Source organism: Ascaphus truei, chromosome 4 (assembly GCF_040206685.1).
Source record: "Ascaphus truei isolate aAscTru1 chromosome 4, aAscTru1.hap1, whole genome shotgun sequence".
NCBI lineage: Eukaryota > Metazoa > Chordata > Amphibia > Anura > Ascaphidae > Ascaphus > Ascaphus truei.
The window spans coordinates 252451676-252476572 of NC_134486.1; the positions used below are offsets into that span (position 1 = coordinate 252451676).

Genomic DNA, 24897 nt, shown 5'->3' on the forward strand with positions numbered 1-24897 from the left:
GGAGAGGGAGAGTCAGGGAGAGTCAGGGAGAGTCAGAGTCAGGGAGAGTCAGAGTCAGGGATAGTCAGGGAGAGTCAGAGTCAGGGAGAGGGAGAGTCAGGAAGAGGGAGAGAGTCAGGGAGAGGGAGAGAGAGTCAGGGAGAGGGAGAGAGAGTCAGGGAGAGGGAGAGAGAGTCAGGGAGAGTGAGAGAGAGTCAGGGAGAGGGAGTCAGGGAGAGGGAGTTAGGGAGAGGGAGAGAGAGTTAGGGAGAGGGAGAGAGAGTCAGGGAGAGGGAGAGAGAGTTAGGGAGAGGGAGAGAGAGTCAGGGAGAGGGAGAGTCAGGGAGAGAGAGTCGGGGAGAGGGAGTCAGGGAGAGGGAGAGAGAGTTAGGGAGAGGGAGAGAGAGTCAGGGAGAGGGAGAGAGAGTCAGGGAGAGGGAGAGAGAGTCAGGGAGAGGAAGTCAGGGAGAGGGAGTTAGGGAGAGAGAGTCAGGGAGAGGGAGAGAGAGTTAGAGAGAGGGAGAGAGAGTCAGGGAGAGGGAGAGAGAGTCAGGGAGAGAGAGTCAGGGAGAGGGAGTCAGGGAGAGGGAGAGAGAGTTAGGGAGAGGGAGAGAGAGTCAGGGAGAGGGAGAGTGTCAGGGAGAGGGAGAGTGAGAGTGTCAGGGAGAGGGAGAGTGTCAGGGAGAGGGAGAGTGTCAGGGAGAGGGAGAGTGAGAGTGTCAGGGAGAGGGAGAGTGAGAGTGTCAGGGAGAGGGAGAGTGAGAGTGTCAGGGAGAGTGAGAGTGTCAGGGAGAGTGAAAGTGTCAGGGAGAGGGAGAGTGTCAGGGAGAGGGAGAGTGTCAGGGAGATGGAGAGTGTCAGGGAGGGGGAGAGTGTCAGGGAGGGGGAGAGTGTCAGGGAGAGGAAGAGTGTCAGGGAGAGGGAGAGTGTCAGGGAGAGGGAGAGTGAGAGTGTCAGGGAGAGTGAGAGTGTCAGGGAGAGGGAGAGTGAGAGTGTCAAGGAGAGGGAGAGTGAGAGTGTCAAGGAGAGGGAGAGTGAGAGTGTCAGGGAGAGGGAGAGTGAGAGTGTCAGGGAGAGTGAGAGTGTCAGGGAGAGGGAGAGTGAGAGTGTCAGGGATAGTGAGGTGTCAGGGATAGTGAGGTGTCAGGGAGAAGGAGAGGGAGAGTGTCAGGGAGAGGGAGAGTGTCAGGGAGAGGAAGAGTGTCAGGGAGAGGGAGAGTGTCAGGGAGAGGGAGAGTGAGAGTGTCAGGGAGAGTGAGAGTGTCAGGGAGAGGGTGATTGAGAGTGTCAAGGAGAGGGAGAGTGAGAGTGTCAGGGAGAGGGAGAGTGAGAGTGTCAGGGAGAGTGAGAGTGTCAGGGAGAGTGAGAGTGTCAGGGATAGTGAGGTGTCAGGGATAGTGAGGTGTCAGGGATAGTGAGGTGTCAGGGATAGTGAGAGTATCAGGGAGAGGGAGAGTGAGAGTGTCAGGGAGAGGGAGAGTGAGAGTGTCAGGGAGAGGGAGAGTAGAGTGTCAGGGAGAGGGAGAGTAGAGTGTCAGGGAGAGTGAGAGTGTCAGGGAGAGGGAGAGTGTCAGGGAGAGGGAGAGTAGAGTGTCAGGGAGAGTGAGAGTGTCAGGGAGAGGGAGAGTGTCAGGGAGAGGGAGAGGGAGAGTGTCAGGGAGAGGGAGAGTGTCAGGGAGAGGGAGAGTGAGAGTGTCAGGGAGAGGGAGAGTGTCAGGGAGAGGGAGAGTGAGAGTGTCAAGGAGAGGAAGAGTGAGAGTGTCAGGGAGAGGGAGAGTGTCAGGGAGAGGGAGAGTGTCAGGGAGAGGGAGAGTGAGAGTGTCAGGGAGAGGGAGAGTGTGAGGGAGAGGGAGAGTGAGAGTGTCAAGGAGAGGGAGAGTGAGAGTGTCAGGGAGAGGGAGAGTGAGAGTGTCAGGGAAAGGGAGAATGAGAGTGTCAGGGAGAGGGAGAGAGAGAGTGTCAGGGAGAGTGAGAGTGTCTGGGAGAGTGAGAGTGTCAGGGAGAGTGAGAGTGTCAGGGAGAGTGAGAGTGTCAGGGAGAGGGAGAGTGAGAGTGTCAGGGAGAGTGATAGTGTCAGGGAGAGGGAGAGTGAGAGTGTCAGGGGGAGGTAGAGTGTCAGGGAGAGGGAGAGTGAGAGTGTCAGGGAGAGTGAGAGTGTCAGGGAGAGTGAGAGTGTCAGGGAGAGGGAGAGTGTCAGGGAGAGGGAGAGTGAGAGTGTCAGGGAGAGGGAGAGTGAGAGTGTCAGGGAGAGGGAGAGTGAGAGTGTAAAGGAGAGGGAGAGTGAGAGTATCAGTGAGAGGGATAGTGTCAGGGAGAGGAAGAGTGTCAGGGAGAGGGAGAGTTTCAGGGAGAGAGAGTGTCAGGGAGAGGGTGAGAGAGAGTGTCAGGGAGAGGGAGAGTCAGAGAGAGTCAGAGATGCCAAGAGTCAGGAAGAAAACATTAATTTTATCGTTCTTTTTTTTTTATACTGGGTACTTTTCGAAATAAACCTACTGTACGTTTCTTTGAAAATGGAAGTTTTTTTGTTTTTTTGCGGCCCACCTAAACTTAAACCTTGTTTATTTGGCCCGAATTAGCCTTTGAGTTTGACATGCTTGCTTTACATATATGTTTTTGTCCTTTTTTTTTTTTTCAACCACGATATTTTCTTCACAAAATAAACTTCCAGAACAAACAATATATATTTATTTAAAGTCTGAACTGTTCACTCAGTATGCAAGGTTAATTGATTAGTCTTTCACAAACGTATATATATTTGTTTTAGGTCATGAAACCTTCAAATTCTGCTTTGAAACCACAGTGCCTTTTCCTGGGAAAACAACAGGTGGTGATTTGTATAAATACAAATTCAAATGTCAGTGTTCCCGGCATCAGGCTTTATAACATTAGTGTTTCTGATACATAGCTGCATTGACAATGGTTCCATTCTCTAAAGTGAACGCGATCCCGCAACTCCTGATCTGCCTAATATTGTGTTTTAGGAATGCGGATCCTAGAGAACTCAGTGAACCAGAAGGGTATCCACCTTTGTGGGACATTGTTTCTGAGAGGTTAGAAGATTTTACAATACAGAATACCAAAATTATCATTAATCCCTGGAATTATCTGGAAAGAATGGCGATGTATAAAATTTTATTAAATGTCACAGCACAATATTTGGACATGAAGGAACCTGACAACAAAAGGAATGTGCTTTGGGGATTGCCTTTGCAACATGGCTGGCAATTTCACACAGGTAAGAATATCTGTTTTTATGGGAAGCTTCTTTAAATGTTTATGACATGTATAGTTAAGCACTTGAGAACACGTTAACATCATTTTTTCACAGTGACAATGAAAATGAGTTTGGTGGACAGTTGTATGTTGTTACCTTTTGATAAAGGCAATGCACTAAAGATCATTCACTGTTTTAATTATCTGCAACATTAGAAATCCAACTGCAAGAAATTATTGGATGATGTATTTTATTAGCGCTAGCGCATTTTGAAAAGCATTTGAAATGATGTAGTTCTAACACATTATAATTGCCACATATAGGATTAATAGCTTCTCACACAGTGTTAATCTGATGCACAGTAAAAGGCTAGGCTTCCCATTAATTATCACAGTGCTGTGTCTCTCACCATCATCCCTTTCCCCATCCATCACATCTTAAGAATCTAGCCTTGGGTAGATGTGAACGTAAGAAAAATTGCACTTTCATACAGTATTCCTTTTGTCCCTGAACGCACCAGTTGGATTGTAAACTCTTTGAGACATGTACGTTTATCCCCCAATATTGACTCTTATGTATTTACTTATCCCTATTTATATTATTGTTCTCTGTACTATATCTTAAATATTATCTCTGTATATCTCTGCATACATGGTTGGCGCTATAATAATAAAAATAAAATCCAACACAATGGCAATATGTGGTAGATTGTTGCGCTGTGACTGACATAATGTCCACATGGAGTATATTTATTTATTTATATCTATCTATCTATCTACCTACCTATATATATATATATATATATATATATATATATATATAATAATTCCAAGATAGGCCACCCTTTTTTTCTTACTAATATAATATTAGAGCTAGGATTTTAATGGTGTTTTATTTGTGTATATATATATATATATATATATATATATATATATATATATATATATATATATAAATAAGTGTCCCATATAGCACTCGAGTATACTCAAATAAATTATAAATCTTCTTTATTTAGTCTGTAGCAGGCATTTTTGTGTGAGTGTATATATATATATATACCATGTATGTATACCATAACTTAACTAAGTATATAGATATTTCGACCTTAATGGGTCTCATCAGTGTGGGGTTGGTTAACTGGCTAAGCAATGAAGCAATGAGGATGGGGTTTACCATACTTAGTTAAGTTATGGTGAGTAAAAAAAGTGACAAAAACCCTCCACAGCTGTGGGTGGGTTTTCTGGCTATGCATCTTAACCCTGGCTGTGCTCAAAGCTGTGACCATGCAGCAAGCTTAAGCCTATAAGGAACTATGTATAAAATGGTTTTTGAAGCAAAAAGTGGCACTGTGTGCTCATTTGCATGTCATTTCCCAGACTCCCTTGCTGCAGTGGAAGTGCTGGGTGATAATGTTGAAAGGCGGGGTTGCAGACCTGCCTAAGACATGCAAATGAGCATACAGTATATTTAAATTTGATACACACACACACACACTATAAAACACCATTAAAATCCTAGATCTAATATTATATTAATAAGAAAAAAATTGTGGCCTCTCTTGGAAATTAAGGCGTCCCATGTACAGTATAATAAGAAAAGTTCTCTAATGTTGGTAATATGTAAATAAAATAAAAATCACAAACTTTTTAATCACATAATTCACTTATAACAGGCTTCCCTGACATGTAATTTAAATGATTAACTGGCCCTCATATTTTTCTGTATATCATTAAGTTACATAATAACTGACTATCAGATCATGTACAAAACTAAGTACATTGTCAACATTTCACATAAACAAAACACAAAGGAAAAACAGAAGGCAAAGGAAACCAAACTGCAAACTAGATTATATAGGAAAGAGACAGGACTATTATTAATCCTTTCAGAAACTCTAGTACAATGGGTATTCTGGAGATATTTCACGTTAACAAGAACATTTTGATTTAAAATAGAATATGATTACAAAATACAGAAAGGAACAAAGCAGTAACCATAACTTGCAATTGTATTTTTTCCACTACATCTAGGAAGATTAGCAGATCCTTCAAAACTAACCACTTGTGGCCAGAGCAACGGAGACCAAACATGCATTTCAGAAAAAAGCTGGTGGGCTTGTGAGTACCATAAATCCTATAACCAAGTTTTAATTATTGTATATCATCATTTTCCTGTGTAATATAACGATTGCTGTATGCTCATAAATCAAGCATAATGTATTTTCAGGGCTCTAAAGGACATACTTACAGTTTTTAATGAGGGTGTTATTTATCAAGAAATGCAGGAGATTGCTAAATTAATGATGGCAGTTCTGGCCCCTTGTTGCCTGGCCCCTGTACACGTCGATTTTGCATGATATTTCTCTGACTAACCATAGTTTGAATTTATGCAAGAATAGCTCTATTTTTTTTTCTCTCTTACCGGTAGAAAAGAAAATGTAAATACTGAAAAATCTGTTTGTATGTCTGTATCACATGGAAGCATTTCCATCTTTACCCTGCACTCGTAGCTCTACCGCCACACTGTTTATCTTCTTCCCCAACGCTAACTCCTTCAAATAACACGCAGCTATAGGAAACACACTGACCTTCCTATCCCCCTGTACTTTATGTTTCCACTTTCCCTTCCTAATAGATTGTAAGCTCTTGGGTCCGGGCCTTCCTTACCTACTGTAACAATGCATGTTAATGTTTGTTTGATATTTTATTGTTTTCGTCCTCCAACCCTATTGTACTGCGCTACGGAATATGTTGGCGCATTATAAATAAATTATAATAATAATTGCAATGTATGTTTAAATGTCCGTGTACTGTGTTTTTTGTTATTAAACGTACATGAACAGTAAAATATTGTTTATCAAGATCATTGCATTTGATGTACTGTAGATCAGTTAGCCAGAGAGGTTTTAATTTTTAACATTGCCAAATTCTCCCAAATATGTTTTTAAAAAAAAGTTATGGGGAGAGGCGTGGTTCTGCGTCTAGCTGGATGGTCACAGGTTGCTGAAGCTTTATGCCAGTATAGGACTGCATACTAGAATTTAGCCGTCAAAACAACCAATATTTTTACTGCACTGTAGTTAAAAAGATCTCTAATTTCCCGGAAACGGCAATTATGACAAAATCGAAGAAAACCACACTGGACGTCATGGACTTCTTCTATAAATAAACTGGGACCCCAAGCTTCACTCAAGATAGCAGCTCGCTACAAGGAGAGGCCAACTCCGAGCATGAAGATGAGGACCATTCAAGAATCACACAGAAAGCGGGGAGTAAGGGAGTGATCAACTAAACCATACTGAATGTGTGTAAACTTAATAATAATAATACAATTGATAATGAAAGGTAGGTGCAACTGTGAACTGAAGTGAATCAGAAAAAGTGAGGGATACAATGGTTTGTACACCAAAAGAAATTCACTTACATGCACACTACCCAAAATTTAAAATGTAACCTTTAATAGTCAATACTTAAAACATATATTACCAATTTATAAATGTGAAAACATATAAAAATGAATTAAATGAATAGATAACTAGGGCAACTAAGCAGTCTCTAATGTTGAAATACATATGCTTGATGCTGGAAAATGAGAGACTGCAAGGGTGCAAAAACAGCCTAAGTGAGCAAAAAAGCCCACTAGTACATTGATCAGTCTAATAGATAATAGCCATCATAAGGGTTGTTGGCTTAAACTCTTGGACAGGACCTTGACTGATATAGCGAATCCTGCCTGGCCACTACCCTATTTTAGTATATAATTGACTGATCTAATGAATGGCTGCCTAGTACTGTATTAAAACCCCACAAAGGGGACTGACATCATCAAACACGCGTCCAACGCGCGTTTCCCTCCTACTACGGAGCTTCCTCAGGGACAAAAACTATTAAAGGTTACATTTTAAATTTTGGGTAGTGTGCATGTAAGTGAATTTCTTTTGGTGTACAAACCATTGTACCATTCAAGAATCAACCAAACAAGATATAGAAAAATTCTACGTGAGACTCAGAACATTGTTTCAAATGAAAATGCATGAAGTAGTGAAAGAATTGAAAGGTGCTGTTCAGCACCTCAAGGAGTGAACCAACAATCTCAAGAAAAAGATGGCCAACTGAATCGATCTCCCTATCCTCTATCTATCCTCTCTCATGAGGATATGATCCAGGCCAAGAGGATAAAGATAGCCGAGTTCTCGGCGGGTCTAGAAAACCAGGAGGACAGGCAATGGAGGAATAACATACTATACACATGGGGAAACTCGAGGGCATAAAAGAAATAGACTACTACATACACCGATTGTTCCTGTTCCCGGACCTCATCGCCGGGATCTGAGCCTGATAGTGTAAGTTCCAGATTGTCTGAGAAATGTTGTCTTCCACTGTCACTTCTTTAAGAGCAAGGAGAGGGTTATGGAAACCGCTATAATTAAAGAAAAGGTGGACTTTGAGGGATGCGGCCTACAGATTTTTCCTGACCTCTCGCCGTCACACTCCAGAGCAGATGCAATATGAGACTTGTCATGGAGACCCTGAGAAATAAAGAAGTCCAGTTTAAGTGGGGCTTCGCCTTTAGGCTGCTTGTTTTGAAAAATGGAGTTCCGATCTATATTAAATACCAAGCAGACACATTCTGTTTTACCTCAAAGTTCGGGCTCCATCCGAGTAGCCCCCCCATCAGGTCAATAGGCCTGCAGGACATCCATGTGGACCAAGGTGGAATCCCCACAAAGAGCTTTCTGGGAGGAGTCACACCCAGCCTAGAGGACTCATGAATTGGTCCATCACATCGTATTACTGTTGCCCCTGCTCCATCAGGTTCTACGGGGAAAGGTACAGGAGGGTTCTCCCGTGAAATGAGCTTTGAAAGTCACAGGTCTCTGATTAACTTGACACTCTACTTGATGCCTGTCCCAGACTTGGTGGCCTTAAGAGTGCTTAGTCCATCAAAGGCCAGGAGTCAGAATACAGAGAACAAGGGGGCAGAGCTAACAGGGAACAGTCTTTTGACATACTCCATAAGGCCGGTCTACTCTCTCCCTCTGTCTCCAGACTTGTTCCATTAATATGAGGTCTCATAATGAAGCCTAGGAAAGGGCAATTCAAGGTCTCCCCAGCTACACCCCTAGAGAGGCCCGTGCTCCCTCTCCAAACAAACAACTGACCCGATGTAAAGGCCGAAGACGCCACCAGATCTGCTCCCTCTAATTTCCAAAACCAATATCCCCAAGCGTATTTAATCTGTGAGGGTCAAGAAAAGAGGGATGGCCATTCTGATCAACAATAATATAGTTATAATACTTGATCTGGCTCTTAGAGACAAAGAGGACAGGTACCTATTCCTCGTGAGTACCCTAGGCGGAACGAGACAACTCTGGCAAACATAAATGCACCAAACTCCTCCAAAACCCAATGTTTCAACAATATTCTTATAAACTACACAATATAAAAAGGGCTCTCTCATTGCAGGGAGGACTTCTATGCGGTCATGAACCCAAACAAAGCTAGGGCGGGGAGATGGTCCCCACCAGCCACTATCTCCGGAAGCTTAACTCCTATCATGCTTCATGAAGGATTTACAGATAGATGTTTGTAGTTGTAGTTTGTAACTCCAGAACACGTGACTATATATTCTTTTCAAACCACACAAATCTTATTCTCGTATAGATATGTACACAGTGGAGTCTCTCCTGTTACCAAAAATATCTAATACCACTATTCCCACCATCAATTGGTCAGATCATGCCATGTTCAGCATATTTATTCAAAATATAGCCCCACTAACCATACTCCAATTTTGGAGACTGAATAAATCCATTATGTTTGTCCCATACGTTATAGAACATTTAAGGAAGGAGTTGGGTTTCTTTTTCTCCAGCTCCCTGAATAATTCATAAACAACGCTATGGGAAGCCAATAAGGCATAGATGAGGGGCAAATTTAGAAGAATCCCATCGTTTCGAGAAAAAAAAAGTAAAATTCAAGAGAATCCACAAATGCTCAACTGACCTGACCTAACTAGAAACTTCCCACAAACAGTCCCTCTCAATCAACACCATGGCAAAAATCACGAGTGTAGGGGGTGAACTAAATCTAGCCTGATCAAGCCGTGCTGAGCAAGACATGAGGTGGACCTACAGAAATTCTATGTGAGAGGTAATAAAGATCACGCCATATTAGCAAGAAAACTCCATAGTGCCATTAGTGCCAACTAAATTCATGCAATCTGTTTTAGGAATGGGAATTGATGAATGACCACCTCCAAAATTATTGCCAAATTTAAAGATTTTTTCTAAACACTATAGAAGGTGGGTGGGAAGCTCTGGGATATGAACACCTTTCCTAGACATGTGTGGTCTCCCTAAACTGAAAAGAAGGAAAAAACCTGGGCACAGCGGATTTCTGCTTAGAAAATTTATTCTGAGCCAAAAAGTATGACGTTTCGGCCTCAAGGGCCTTTCTCAAATGCAAATGGCATATGCCATTTGCATTTGAGAAAGGCCCTTGAGGCCGAAACGTCATACTTTCAGTGCCCAGGTTTTTTCCTTCTTATCAGATTTTGGAGTACTACCCAGAGATTCCTGAACCAGGTGCACCGGTATTTATTTTGATTTGATATATTGGGGAGTGCAGCATCATCCCACTGTTCCCTAAACTGAAGCCAGATTAACAGCAACACCTGAATCAACCAATAACACAAGAGGAGATCGCCCTTATCCTTAAGGATTCAAAATTGACGAAAGCTCTGTGTACTGATGTTATACCAATTTGTGTTAAAAAAAAATTCTAAGCTCCTTATCCCTCACCTAGCCACACTGTTTAATAAATGCAGGTCTCCTATCCTTTCAGTTTAATATCTCCAGAGGGACTTGAAAGGGCTGCCCCATATCACTCTTGCTTGTCATGGAACAACAACCACATTTCTGTTTCACCCCCCCCCCCCTTTCCTTTGCAGCTTCTGCTTGTCACGTTCTCATTCCAGCTGCATGTATTTTGCTCTGTACACTCACAGTGCCTGTGTGTTAGACACAGTGTTGCGATCCCTGTCTCTGCATTATGCCAGTGAGTTGCTACAGCAACCTCAGCTTTTCTGTCAGAATGGGCTAGTCTGCCTTCTCCCCCTCTGCCTTGCCGACAGATGGTCTGTCCCCAGGCTATCTTGCTACCCAGAATACACTGGCACTTCCTTTTCCACCTTCATCACTGGCTGAGTGAGTACTCTCCTGTAATTTGCTCTACTGGCAAGGACTTATCCTTTTTCACCTTTCCCCACTATCAAGCGCACTCACCATAGAGACATTCTCTCACAATACCATCATCCACAAGTGCCTTTGTAAATCCATGCTTTTTCTCAATAAAGTAAAGAAAGACAAAGAACTTGTTGTGCTTGTAAAAGGAACGAGTTGAACCTATCTGGGCTAATCATACTACACATGACCCTGGCCTCCAGAATAGTGAAAAAGGAGGACCGTGTGCCTTTACAGACACATTCAGAAGCTGCTACTCAAAGACTTTATGCTAACACAGAACAGTCTCTGCAGACTGACAAGCAGCAGCCTTACTAGCAGCAACCAGCTTGCACTGCACACAGCCTGCAACCAACACTCAAGGCTCCAGCACTGCAGTCAAACAGTGCACCATAAACAGAACTTTGATTGTCTTTTCTCTGTTTGAGTCACGCTCTGCACAGCCCTATAGTGACGAGATAACATCTCACCTACCCCTGCGCACTTCCCCACGGCCAGCGCCACCAAGGGCCACGCCAGCGGACACCCGCCAGGACACGGGTCAGAGCCACCGGACACCTGTGAGTACAGCAACCACTACACTGAACGCTGCAGGACACCGCTCGGCATCATCTGAGACAGTCGCCCATCGCTGACACAGGTAAAAGACCGCACGCCACACGCACTGGCTAAAGGCCTACACACACCTACAGCATGGCAGAACTCAGAGCCTCACCAGATATCACGCAGGAGAGTGACCACTGAGACACAGAGACCGCTGCGCAACTGCAACAGGCGCAGGCAGACGCAAGGCCTAAACGGACAGTCACACTGACACAAAAGGCCCACGAAAAATATGAGACTGACATTGAAGCGCACCGCGCTAAATTAGAGTTGGCCTGGGAAACAACCACACTTGGGATATGCAATGTTGCCGGCACTGGTAACTATGTACAACAGCTCGAGCAGGCAATAACTCAATTGAAGATAGATCACTCGCGCTACCAAGCACTGTCACAGGCATATTTCACCTATCTAACAAGAACTAACACGGAAGATAGCCTGCGAGAACGCGAACTGCAAAAGGCGATCGACCTAGAACGCGATGGCATCGTGCAGACCGCCATCACGGACGCCCAAAGCGAGAGAAAAGAACTCCTCCTGGAAACCGCATCACAGCGCTTAAGCACATCCAGGCATTCATCAAGGTCAGCAAGATCAGTGCAATCTCACGTGTCTAGCGCAAGCACAAACGCCACCAAGGCGCGAGCCACCGCAGAGGCCGCACGTGCCAGGGCCGCATACGCTCAGAAAGAGGCAGCCATGAAACTAGAAAGGGTCTTCATAGAAGAGGAGGAGCATACAGCCACTGCCACCACTGCTGCCACCGCCGCTGCAGCCACTACCACCGCCGCACGGAAAAAGACATAGGTGGACGTTAACCTAGAAGCCCTAAATCAAGAAAGGGAAGCTGCTGCCACCATAGCCCAAGCTGAAGTCCTAGAAGCAGCTGTGCAATAGGACGGCGGGGAGCAACCATACAGACGGATAGCCTCAGAGGATCCAATCCAACACACTGAAGACTACGAAAGGAGCCTCTTCAGTGTAAACACCAGTGCACCATCTCAACACAGAGGGAGTGACTCCACTGACACCGAAGACTTGCTAGGTACACGAGGAGAAGACGCTGCTCCCCCAATGGCACATGCTGCCTGGGATAGCCACAGCCGCAACAGTGATCCACACGCCAGCACGCACACGGATGGACCACAACAGGCTCGCAATCCAGGTACACCCACACGGGAGAACACAGCCCCTCACACTGACCAGCAGTCATCACGCGTCCACGCCAAGGAAGAGGCGACCGCATGGACCCTCCCAGTAACTACCTCAGAATGTGACCAACACGCCGATGCCTCAGGCCTGACAGACATAGCCAAGTACATGATCCGGCGTGACCTGGTGCAAACAGGACTCACCAGCTTTGACGACCGTCCCGAGAACTACCGGACGTGGAAGTTCCCATTCAAGGACGCAATCAACAGCCTGGGCTTCTCAGCAAGGGAAGAGCTCAACCTGCTATCCAAATGGCTGGGGAACTAATCCAGGGAGCACGCGAAGAGACTTCGAATGGCAAACGCGAACCACCCCCAAGTAGGTCTTGGCCTAGTATGAGAAAGGCTAGAAGAGTGCTACGGTAGCCCCGAAGCAGTCGAGGATTCGCTCTTCAAAATAGTCGACAGCTTTCCCAAGATCACAGCTAAAGACTACTCGAAGTTACGAGAGCTCGGGGACCTGCTGCAAGAGCTGGAGTTTGCAAGGAAAGACCACTCCTTAACAGGTCTCAATGTCTTGGACTCAGCTCGTGGAGTGAGACCCATCTTGGAGAAGCTACCCTACAACCTCCAAGAAAGATGGATTTCACAAGGCTCCAAGTACAAAAGGGAGAAACAAGTCGCCTTCCCCCCATTCTCATTCTTCTTGAGCTTCATCCGCAAAGCAGCAAGCACAAGGAACGATCCCAGCTTCACCTTGGGAGCGCAAACCACGCCACAGTGCAAGCAGTCTGAGGAATGAGAGACCAGTGGCGTGATACGGTAACACTCAAACACCTATCTCGGTCCACAGGACGGGCGTGCCTCCCACGACCAAAACTACTCCCGATCAGTCGGTCGCCGGAGACGAGGAACCAATTGATCCAAAAAGGGAATGTCCCATACACAAGAAGCCACACCCACTTAACAAGTGCTTTGGGTTCAGGATGAAGTCCCTAGAGGAACGCAAGAGGTTACTTGGGAATTCAGAGTTTGCTTCAGGTGCTGCGGTTCCACGACTCACCTAGCCAGAGACTGTAAAGAAGAAATCAAATGTACAGTGTGCAAAAGTGACAAGCACGTAACATCTTTACATCCAGAGGCGCTGACACTCCACCAACTTAACAACTCATCCTCTGTAGCAGATCATGGCGGGGAGGAAGGAGAAGGAGAGCCAACATCCGTCACGTCTCAGCGCACCGAGGTTTGCGGAAAAGAAAGCGACAAAATGTCCTGCTCCAAAATATGCCTTGTCGCAGTGCAACCCCAGGGACAACCTGAGAAGGCTATTCGGATGTATGCAATCCTCGACGACCAAAGCAACAGATCATTGGCGAAGACGGAGTTCTTCAACTTATTCAACTTACAAGACAATGCCTCACCCTACACCCTCAGAACCTGTGCAGGGTCAACTGAGACAACAGGGAGAAGAGCAAGCGGTTACGTCATACATTCAGTGGATAACAGAGTGAAGATAGCTCTCCCCACACTCATCGAGTGCAACCACATGGCCACAAACAGGGGCGAGATTCCCACACCAGACGTGGCACGCCATCACCCGCACCTCAGAGGAACAGCCAACTACATCCCGCCGGTAGAACAAGGCGCCAAGATCTTGCTGCTGCTCGGTAGGGACATCTTGAGGATACATAAAGTCCGTAAACAGCATAACGGACCCCACAACGCACCATACGCCCAAAGACTTGACCTAGGATGGGTGATAGTGGGCAACGCGTGCACTGAGAGCACGGACAAGATTATGTTGACGCCCGCAGAATGGTAATAACAGAATGTGGACACACATCCCTCTCTGAACCATGTCTTGGCCATCTCCAAGTGACAGAAGGGCCAAGTGAAGAGAAGAGACAAGGTCATACCTCCGAGATCGACAAGAACATCCTCACATCAGGGGGATGTGGCAACGGCCTAGGATGCTTAGTGGTTAAGACAACCAAGGATAACGAGTCGACTCCACCGAACGAAGAAAGTAACCTCCCGAAGGTGACCGACAAAAAGATCTCCCAAAGGAAAAGAAACAATCAGACAGTTCCCCTGTGAGCAATGACACAGCTGAGACATACAGACATTCCTCTCCACAGAATGTCAAATGACAAAGCAGCCAGCTGCCACGGCTGGAATAGCCGCAAAGGATTGTACGCTGCAGGTGAAACCACAGGGATAAAAAGACTGTTCTTTCAAAAACATAAGAGGAGACAGTTGCAGAGATTTCCCAAAAGGATTTACAAGGACAAAAGAGACCGTTTTTTGTCATGTCCAGGGAGAGAACAACCTCCTGAGGGCAGTCAACAAAGAGACACAAAGGCGTATCACCAAAATACGTGGAAACGTTCTCTTGCAAGAGGAATGTACCAATGACTTAGGGTGCACAGCGTTCCAGACCACAAATGACGACGACAAGCGAACACCATTGATGGGAGATAGAGAATTCCTGATGTTAACGGTCAAGGAGCTCGTCAAAAACGGACCTGGCAGTTGGGTGAACCCGCTACCATTCCGTTCACCAAGAAGGCGCCTCCCAAACAATGGAGAACATACCATCTCTAGGTTCACATCGTACCTCTGCGACCTACAAAGGGAACCAGAGACCAAAAACAACTTTGTGGCCTTCATCCAGAAGATATTCCTTACCGGCCACGCAAAGCCAGCACCTCTAATAAAGAAAGGTGAAGAATGCTGGTACCTCCGATCATCTGGGGTCTACCACCCTCAGGAACCCGATCAAATCCGTGTAGTGTTCAGCCCCAGTGCTCAGCTCCAGGGAGTCTCCCCGAACGACGCCCTCTTTACTGGACTAGATTCGACAACTGATCTTCCAGGAGTGTCGATCCACTTCCGTAAGGAGCCAAAAGCCATCGCCTTCTGCCAAACGCCAGGTGTTAGAGTGACAGGCTGCCACAGCTGGCATACCTACAAGGGGATGCACTCTGTAGGTAAAACCACAGAGACAAAAGGACTGTTCTTCCATAAGTTTAAAAAGAAACAGTGCCAGAGACTTTCACAGAGAGACATTGTGGTGAACCCAGCTAACCTGGACCGGTGCATCCACCCAACATCCTTTGCTAAAAGACTTTGCCAAAGGATTTCCACGCCAGTGGTACCGGCCGGTATCGCCTCGTTATGTGGACATGGACTTTGCATTATTATGTTATGTTTGTTTGCATTGCACATATGTTCCACATATTCAAGTTATATAGTGGTATCTCCAGATACCAGACGGGGAGTGTCATGAAACAAGAACCACATTTCTGTTTCACCCCCCCTTTCCTTTGCAGCTTCTGCTTGTCACGTTCTCATTCCAGCTGCATGTATTTTGCTCTGTACACTCACAGTGCCTGTGTGTTAGACACAGTGTTGCGATCCCTGTCTCTGCATTATGCCAGTGAGTTGCTACAGCAACCTCAGCTTTTCTGTCAGAATGGGCTAGTCTGCCTTCTCCCCCTCTGCCTTGCCGACAGGTGGTCTGTCCCCAGGCTATCTTGCTACCCAGCATACACTGGCACTTCCTTTTCCACCTTCATCACTGGCTGAGTGAGTACTCTCCTGTAATTTGCTCTATTGGCAAGGGCTTATCCTTTTTCACCTTTCTCCACTATCAAGCGCACTCACCATAGAGACATTCTCTCACAATACCATCATCCACAAGTGTCTTTGTAAATCCATGCTTTTTCTCAATAAAGTAAAGAAAGACAAAGAACTTGTTGTGCTTGTAAAAGGAACGAGTTGAACCTATCTGGGCTAATCATACTACACAAGACCCTGGCCTCCAGAATATTGCTTTTTACCCTGACAATCAAGCCTTTTATGACCGCAATCTGACTGGATCCCAACATATCAGAAATTAAGGCATGAGACTCAGAGTCATGCGGACGATGTTCTCATGACAATCACCACACCCCTGACATCCCTCCCAAACCTGTTCCTGTCACTGGAGCAACATGGCGCTATCTGAAGGTTTAAAATAGACCACTCACAGTCTCAAGCTCTTGATGTCGACATCCCTAAATATATCTCCAAATTAATAAAGCTAAATTTTGATTTTACATTGAACTCTCTCTTCCTAACCGAGGCATTGACATCCCCAAAAACCATGGCCAATGGTACACCTTAATCTACCCAAACATTGATTAAAAAAAGTTGTTGAATGACTTGGAGTAATGTATCTATTCTGATTCTTGCCAATCCAGGTCACACCCAAAGACCTGAAGGCTCTACAGGTTCAAATTTCCTGGTGTTTTTTTGTGTACTGACAGGTGTTGCTTATCCTGCCGACTACGCCAAATGTGCGGACAGGAAATACTTATTCAAAATGTACTGATAGAAATGCTTGTTTGGATTGTCAATATCACCCATGAGTACACACATGGACACACCTACACCAATTATTAGACAAATAGTGTTTATTGAAATACTTAGCTGCGAACAGTGTTAGCAGTCAGGATACCACATGCACGGTTTTACCAGAGAAACCCCCACACCCTCCTCAAGTGCCTGGCAATTAGAGTTATTCTTCTGAGATCGCATATTCCCGGACACAGAGCACGGCTTGTCCATTACCCTTGTTCACGGGCGAGGTTCTGCCCTCCAGCTCCCAAGACAAAGCTTAAATACTCTTATATCAGGGAACAAGGTGGCAGCCGTCCTCCCCCCACCGTCACTGGAATGTTAACTGAGTGACAGTAACGAAACTTAACTAAGGAAAATGGGAAATGTGCTGAAGCATGAAAAAGATGTCTGAAACTCACTAGAAAATATATACTGGAGGTTTTACGTATGTAAGCATTATTAGTTAACCCGTTGCATGCCTAAACATAACCCCTTACATACTTAGGGTTAACCCTTTACATGCCTAGGCCATCAGAAACAAGACGACACAAAACAAACTCCATTCTCCCTACAGTTTGGGAGAGTAAACATCCTAGAGTCAAAAAAAACCACACTGTGTCAGGCCTCAGAATTAGAGGGTTAAGATCTCCCCAATTTCAACAAATATTATCAAGCCTCTTTACTAGGCCAACTCCTACTGTGGAACTTCCTTAGAGAGCCAAGGCACTCAGTCGATATAGAACACTCAGAGAGCAGGCCAGCAAGTATCGATTCCTTACTATGGCTGACTCGGCACAATAGACTAGAAATTTCACCCGACCATCAAACACTTTCTTTCCCTATGGAACCAATTAAAAATGTAATGATCTCATTATTTAACAACCCCAACTTCACTCCCCGCCTCCCTAAAGAAGCATTTCCTGCTTTAGAGAAAAGATGATATTAGGAGATTCCAGAATATAGTCTCTCGCTCTTTTATGAAACATTTCCCACAACTACAAGAACAAACAAATCTATCTCAAACTAAGATATTTAGATAGCTATAAATCAGGAATTTCATAATACAAGTACCTAGCAGAGTACAATCCTCCACCACAACACACATGTCGAGTTTGTTTTTGACTCAATATTGTTAGGGAAAGGTCTAATATCTGCACTTTATCAATAACTAATGGGCCCACTGTACAATCAGAAATATGCATACAGTACATGATAAATGGGAAGAGTTGGGTAAGACCCTAGAAGATGAGGACTCAGCAGATATTTGCCTGGCAGATTCCAAGAGCTCCATATACAGTACATGCTCATTAAAGAGAATGTTTACAAACTACTGCTCCACTGTTATCTGACTCCAGTAAGATTACATGACATTAATAACATGCACCACGTGTTTTAGAGGGTGTGGACAAAATGGATCATTATCCCACATCGGTCATACTGCCTCCAAATAACCCCCTTCTAGAGAAGACTATCAACCATCTGCACACTTCATTAAGCCCGAGCCTTAAGCGGTCCTCCTGGGTAGGCCCTTCCCACAACTCCCCAGACATAAGGCCAAACTCCTCAGGCACCTTCTAATGGCAGCTAGATGCTGTGTGGCCACCTGTTGGAGGAAACCCAATGCTGCTAATATCAACATGGTCAAAAATAGAATCTGGCATGTCATGTCAATGGAACGAATCACAGCTTTCCTTCGGAAACGCTGCAGACAGTTCACACAGGTCTGGAGTCCCTGGTTTGAATCCGAGGACAGGGATAACAGCAATATAGAGGTGGTACTACTATAACTTGTTAGGAAGGGCAGCCCGGCCACCGCACGTTGGTTGGCAGACAAAACAAACAACAACATACTTTTCAGCACCTCCGGGACCAGAGTTTGGAAACAGGCACTTCCACTCCCCCATTCCCCGTGTTTTTTCTTTCTCCTTACTTACCTGGTGAAATATGTTTTAATCCTGTTATAGTACATTTTTGGGTCATTCCCTCCCACTATCAGTCATTCTGCTATGCTATTATGTTCCAGTGTTTCCTCTTATCTTCTGTATCCCTTAAAACCTAACAAATAAACAGTTACATGTTCTTTGGAACAGCCTGTGGGCTATACGGAAAAATGAAAGAGACTTTTTTGTTGTTTCTGGCTTCTTTGGTTTCACACTGTAAATATTAAGCTTCAGCACTAATAAAGAATAATCAATGAACACACTTTGTACTATGAGCTACTGAGACTAAAATACTGCTGAAATTAACTCTTTCCGTTACAATAGACTGTAAAGTAACCACTGCTCCTACTACAGCTGAGTCTTGGCGGTTTCCACTCAACTATTAAAGTGATGTTACCTGTTAAGCAGAATGTATCTATATTAACTATATTCTACTGGCTAACTGATCATTCCAGTACCAAAATTACTCTAATACCTAGTGCTACTAGTCTATCTCACCCCGTATACTAGGACCTTTTAAGGTAACGGGGGGAGATAGACCTACAGTATTAAGACAATCCTGCTCATACCTGCAGTTGAAGCAATATGTACCTATATTAGTGCTCATTCTGTGTTTTTTACAGTTATGTTCAAACATACATCCTATCTGATTCAAGTGCAGTCTTAAAGTGGGCTCGTTCCACCTTTTGCCCCCTTAATGCACTCTATCAACTGTACATATATATTATTTTGGCTGACGCAAGAGTTATCCTTCCATTCTCCGTACTCTCACTTTCCCTATACCGATTCCGATAAAGAATATCAGACAAATCTTAAAATGTAAGACTTTTTATATATATATAAATAAAGCTTGTATTGTACCTTACAAGAATTTTGACACACTTTGCAATCAAGTGTTGTCAGGCCTGTGAACTGCAATCCGTAAATAAAGCCATATTGTAATACTACTTTCCTTGTTTTCAGGTATGAATTACTACTTGGTTGTCATTCCATTTCTTGGTGGAGCTGATGCAGGTTTCTTTAAAGATGTCCCACATGAAATAGAGATATCTCATCCAGAAGAATTTGATTCTGATTTTTGTTACAACGTTACTGACTGCCGCTCATCCTGTCCAAAAGCTATGGACAAATGGAAAACATTTTTTGAGGTAGTTATACAATTTGCTTGTGACCGAAAAGTTCGTTATTGTGTCCATCCTCAGATAACAGCAGAGAGGCACTGAAATGGACTGATTTGGGGGGCACTTTAAATATAAGTATTGGGTTATAGAAAAACATGTACTGTGGTATACTGCGGAAATGCCCATTCTCAATGCAAAATATGTAGGATAAAGGAAGGGAAGACTAGTGTTTTATTTCTGCAAAGCCACTGCAGGAATTAATGATGAATGAGCTTTAGTATAAACCATATAAACTGGAATAAATGCTTTTATCTTGTTAACCTTATCATAGTTTGGCCTCATCAATTACATTTTTTTGAAGTTAGTAAACACTATGTCATACGTATATGCTGTAAAGCCCCATTATAGTGCTGGAAAATAGATCATCTTGATTCAAATAGAACGGGACTAACATTTTCTCTGGTATGTGGAAGCAGCTTCACTGTATATTGAATAAGAACCTATGACTAGTACATATCCTCAAGTTTTCTTTACTCAATTGCATGCCTTAAAAATGACTAAAGATAGGTGAGTTCCAGGGCAAAATACCACAGTTCAGAATGATCTGAACTACAAGCTTGATCCCTAGTTTCCAAACTAAATACAAAATAAGGCAAATAATCATTTGCACTTCAGACTTGGAAGAAATACCCTCCCTGCATTTCCTCCTAGTTCCTCTGCAGTAGACTTATTCTCTCCTTCAGATCGCCAGTTCCTTCTTCCCAGACACTTCTCTTCCCATCTTTATCTGTTAGGTTTTCAACCCTTGCTGTTTCTCTCCCCCATCCAGCTCCCCAGAAGCCTCACCTCCTAATCCCTGATTCCATCCTGGACTGACAAGCTTTGCCCCATACTGGCAAGCCCTGCCCCTGCACCAGGAATATCTGCCCCTCACTGTTCAAACCCTTTACTTACTTCTCACTTCAATTTGTATTCATTTATAAAATTATGTTTCCCTGTTCTTTTGTTGTAGTTTATACAGGCACCCAAACCATTATCTGACAAATCAGTGCCACCCTTGTCCAAGGAAGAAGACGTGTTATTATTTCACATGTGGAAAGCACATGTTGAATCTATCGATGCTGCACTTCCACGGTGTTCCAAGAGGTGAGTCAAGAGCAAGTACGACCATATGATGGCATCCTGGGGGAGAAACACTTGAAAGCAAAAGTGGATCACAAGCTTACCAAAAGTAATTACTGGTCACAATCACGCAACAAAGATATTTTTTGTGAATAAAAAGTGTTGAAGATGGGACAGAACAGAAGATTATGTCTATAAATCTTCAATAAAACTTTGCATCCAAGTACAGTTCTGCGTGCCGTATTTACAAAATACATCCTAGAACTAGGAAAAGTTTAAAGAGAGCTTTAAACTAGGGAGAGAATCTTCAAGAGACACACTATTTAGGAATAGTTTCATCACAAGACATCTTTAAAATATATGCTTTATTAGCAGAAAGTTAAATCGCACAATGTTTTGGGGAACCTCATTCCTCAGGTTTGGCTCTAGAAGACTTTCTCCCTAGTACTACTCTTTATGGTAGCGGTGTGATCCTGGCCATACCTCTAAGCCAACTCCAGCACATACATCAACAGCCCTACAGATACCTGAAAAGAATAAGGAGGGGTAAGATCAATTTTTATCTTTACTGTGCTTTTAACTAGAGATTGTCAAAACCAGGTGTGTGAAACCAGAACTTAACACAACCTTTCATTTTGAAAGCAAAACCTTAATATTTTTAGAACTAATACCCCCAAATTATTTAAAATCAAAACCAGTGTCCCATCTCTATATGGAATGTAAAACTCAGTGTGTTTCTGTGGCTGTATCTTTTTAAATTATTTAAAAAAAATTCAATTAATTACTTTAGTTTTGTAATTATATTTCTTATTGTTCATGCTTTTGTATGCTATTAACATTTTTCTACATATTTTTTAAAAAGAAATCCTATAATTTGGCATAAATCAAAAACCAAACCAGTTGAGTTTTGGCAAAACTAGAAACAAATACAAAATTTTTTTAGAACCAAAACCACATCCAAAACCCATTTTTAGAACCAACACCAGAACACCAGACCAAATGTTCATCTCTTCAGTGGAATATAAACCGTGAGGCTGTTTCTCGCAATATATTTTTTAATTACTCAAAGTTTTTCAGTTGTATTATTTAATTTTCCTAATTTCTTTTATTCTTATTTTAAAAACATTGTGTAATGCTTTGTGTTATTTTAGCCTTTCCCTACGTTTTTAATTAATTTCTATAACCTGGTTAAAACATTTTTTTTAAAAATCGAATATTGGCAAAACCAGAACACATTTTTTTTTTTTAAGAACCAAAGCACTTTTGAAGTTGCATAGCCTTACTTTTCACCTCCAGAAATATAAAATTAACATGGGGATAACTACTGAAAACAGGGGAAGATAGATGAGTTCTTTATAGTTAGGGCAATAGAAATGTGTAATTCACGATATTTAAAGAAAGTGATTGCAGAGACCATCGATGCATATCAGAGAAGATTATGGCCCATATTTATTAAATAGTGCTGTTCCATAACACACCTTCTGGTTTCAGAATACACAAATTGCTCATTCAATAAAACTGGCATTGACATTAGGTGTCTTTCGGATGACGGAAGTGTTTATGGCATAGCAGTGCTCAGTGAATATGGTCTTATACTGTATATCTTCTTAGAACCTGACAAACAGGTTAAAACCTAACCAGAGCATTGAATCAGAGAGTAATCTTATTGCCATTTACTGTAGTAAGGAAATCATTTTTTGTAAGCGGAATACTGTAATTGGCAAGTGTTGCACTAGGAATTTTTGCCTCATTCTATATCACTATACAGTAAGTTGTAGTGAAAAATTCAGGGAGCACAGAAAATCGATGATTACCTTAAAAAAACCAAAACACAAATAGTACAATTCTATCTAAAAACAGGAACATATACCAGGACCCAAGAGAAATGTGCACTCACATTTTGTAGAGAATAATCAGGCCTTTGGTCCCAAAGGGAGTCTGTTGGTGTTGGTGTTTCAAAAAACTTGCTTAAAAAGCAGAGTACCCAGGAACGCTGCACGAACTCTCAAGCCACAAAAAGAAGAGATGGACAGGATAGTGTAGAATAGATAGTCACAGTTTATTAAAGAGTACACAAAATAAACAATGGCAACTCACATAGTAGCCACATGCAAGGGCATTGTACGAAAGACAGTTGGAAGGTATCCGGCGATGGAGGTCAGTGTACTGCGGATACTCAGGCTTCCTACACCAACAGATGCCCTTTGGGACCAGAGGCCTGATTTTTCTCTACAAAATGTGAGTGCACATTTCTCTGGGGTCTTGATATATGTTCCTGTTTTTAGATAGTGCAATTCTATTTGTGTTCTTCTTTTTTATGTAATCATTGGTTTTCTGAGCTCCCTGAATTTGTCACTACAACTACTACAGAGGACCAAGAAGGAAGGTCCAGTGCAGGTTGAGCAGCGAACACCGCTTTCTGTTTTTAAGGTTTATTGTAGTGTATTCCCACTCTGTATGCACTATTTAAGTGTTCTTTCTCCACACTATTAAGTGTGTCTTGTACGGCTATAGCACGCTTTATTATCTATACACCTTTTACGAGAGCGCCGGGTGAATATTTTTCACATATCACTATAAGTGTAACATATAATAAATTGGTACAGCATTAAAAAAAGGTTCAACTCAAAGGATTTGGGCATTTATTTACTGTACCTCAAATACAAATAAAGATAAATATACATAAAATCACGACAAATAAGAAAACTCGAATTAATCAAAAGATTTTCAGAAATCAGAAAAAAACAAAGAATTGAAATAAATATAATTGAATGAAATCATACAGAACAACTACACTACATTTGTTTGAGGAAGTGTAGAGGCTAAATGTGTTCCTTATCAAAGGTCAGAGGTACTTATATTAATATATGATGGCATGTTCATTATCTGTGTATAGAGATCCTCAGTGTCATTATACAGCACAGTGTTCATTCTCAGCATAGCCATTATCAATATTACTATACTGTATGCAGTGTAGTGTATTCAGTATCCGTATATAAAGATTTCCAGCATAATTATACAGTGCAGCATGTTTATTATGCAGCATATACATATGTAGTTATATTTACTGTCCCTTGAGCCGCAGGAAGGAAAGTGAAACATTGCGGCTCTGGAAACAGTAAAAGCCATGGCTGCCTGTGATTATCCGACCTGCCTATGGGATTCCTCAAAGATAATTTCTCACTGCCAGGGGAAGTGGCATCTTCCCCAGGCAATGAGATCAGTGAAGCTGGCTACATCTGTAGATAGAGTTCTTGCGCATCATGAATCATTATACAGTGCAGTGTGTTCGTTGTTAGCATGTAGATACTTAACATAATTGTACTGTGGAATGTATTTCTTATCAGCATATAGATACTGTACTTAACATCATAAATATAGTGCAGCACGCTTATTATCAGCATATGGGTACTTAGGATCATTATTCAGTGCAGCTTGTTCATTAGTGGTATCAGAAAATGTGTGTTTTCCTCTGTTTTTTCATGGACCAGGGTTGTAAAATCCTAAGATGGCCAATAAGGGTATGTTTAAAAATGTAAACCCTATAAATGATAGAGAATGGTGGACAGCTGTGTTGGTCCTTTCTTCCATGTAGTAACAAAGGAGGAAGAGAGTAGGTGGTATGATACCTTTTTTTGGATCAACAAGTAGTTGATATGTCACAAGCTTTCAAAACTGTCAGGGTCCTACATCAGGTATCCGATGAGGCACCTCGGGAGGTTTTAAAGCTTACAACACATCAAGTAGTTGTTGGACTAATAAAAGTATCAGAACATCTATTCTCCCTCCCTCCATTGTTACTATAAATAATATTTTATGATTTTATTTATTGAACTATTTTATATCCAGATCCTGCATAAATTGCCCCGATTAGCTCATAATAATTCACAAACTGTAGAGTTAAATAACACGTGTTATCTCCTTACCCAATGTTTTCAACAGTGCTCCTGTAAAAAAAATGTCGGTGTTAATGCAAGGCATCTAGTTAATGGGAGCAGTACTGTAATATCTGCTACACATGCATGTGTTTTAATGTTATGCCAGTGCAGATGGTGGGGGGCAGAGTTATTGGTCAGAAAGCTGAGAAAGACCTGCACTATTCATGGAATGTATTCTTTTGTAATTAATTAAACATCATCTT

General features: G+C 42.9%; 1 protein-coding gene across 1 annotated transcript in view; it reads left to right on the plus strand.

Moving 5' to 3' along the window:
- The first annotated feature begins 2889 nt into the window (after positions 1-2889).
- Positions 2890-24897, plus strand: part of C4H6orf58 (chromosome 4 C6orf58 homolog) — a 45756-nt gene continuing 23748 nt past the window's right edge. Inside the window, exons 1-4 of the mRNA XM_075594784.1 lie at positions 2890-3214; positions 5224-5310; positions 19477-19661; positions 20647-20780. Coding sequence (XP_075450899.1) covers positions 2896-3214; positions 5224-5310; positions 19477-19661; positions 20647-20780 — 725 coding nt within the window. The 5' untranslated portion in view covers positions 2890-2895. The remainder of the gene's footprint in view (positions 3215-5223; positions 5311-19476; positions 19662-20646; positions 20781-24897) is intronic.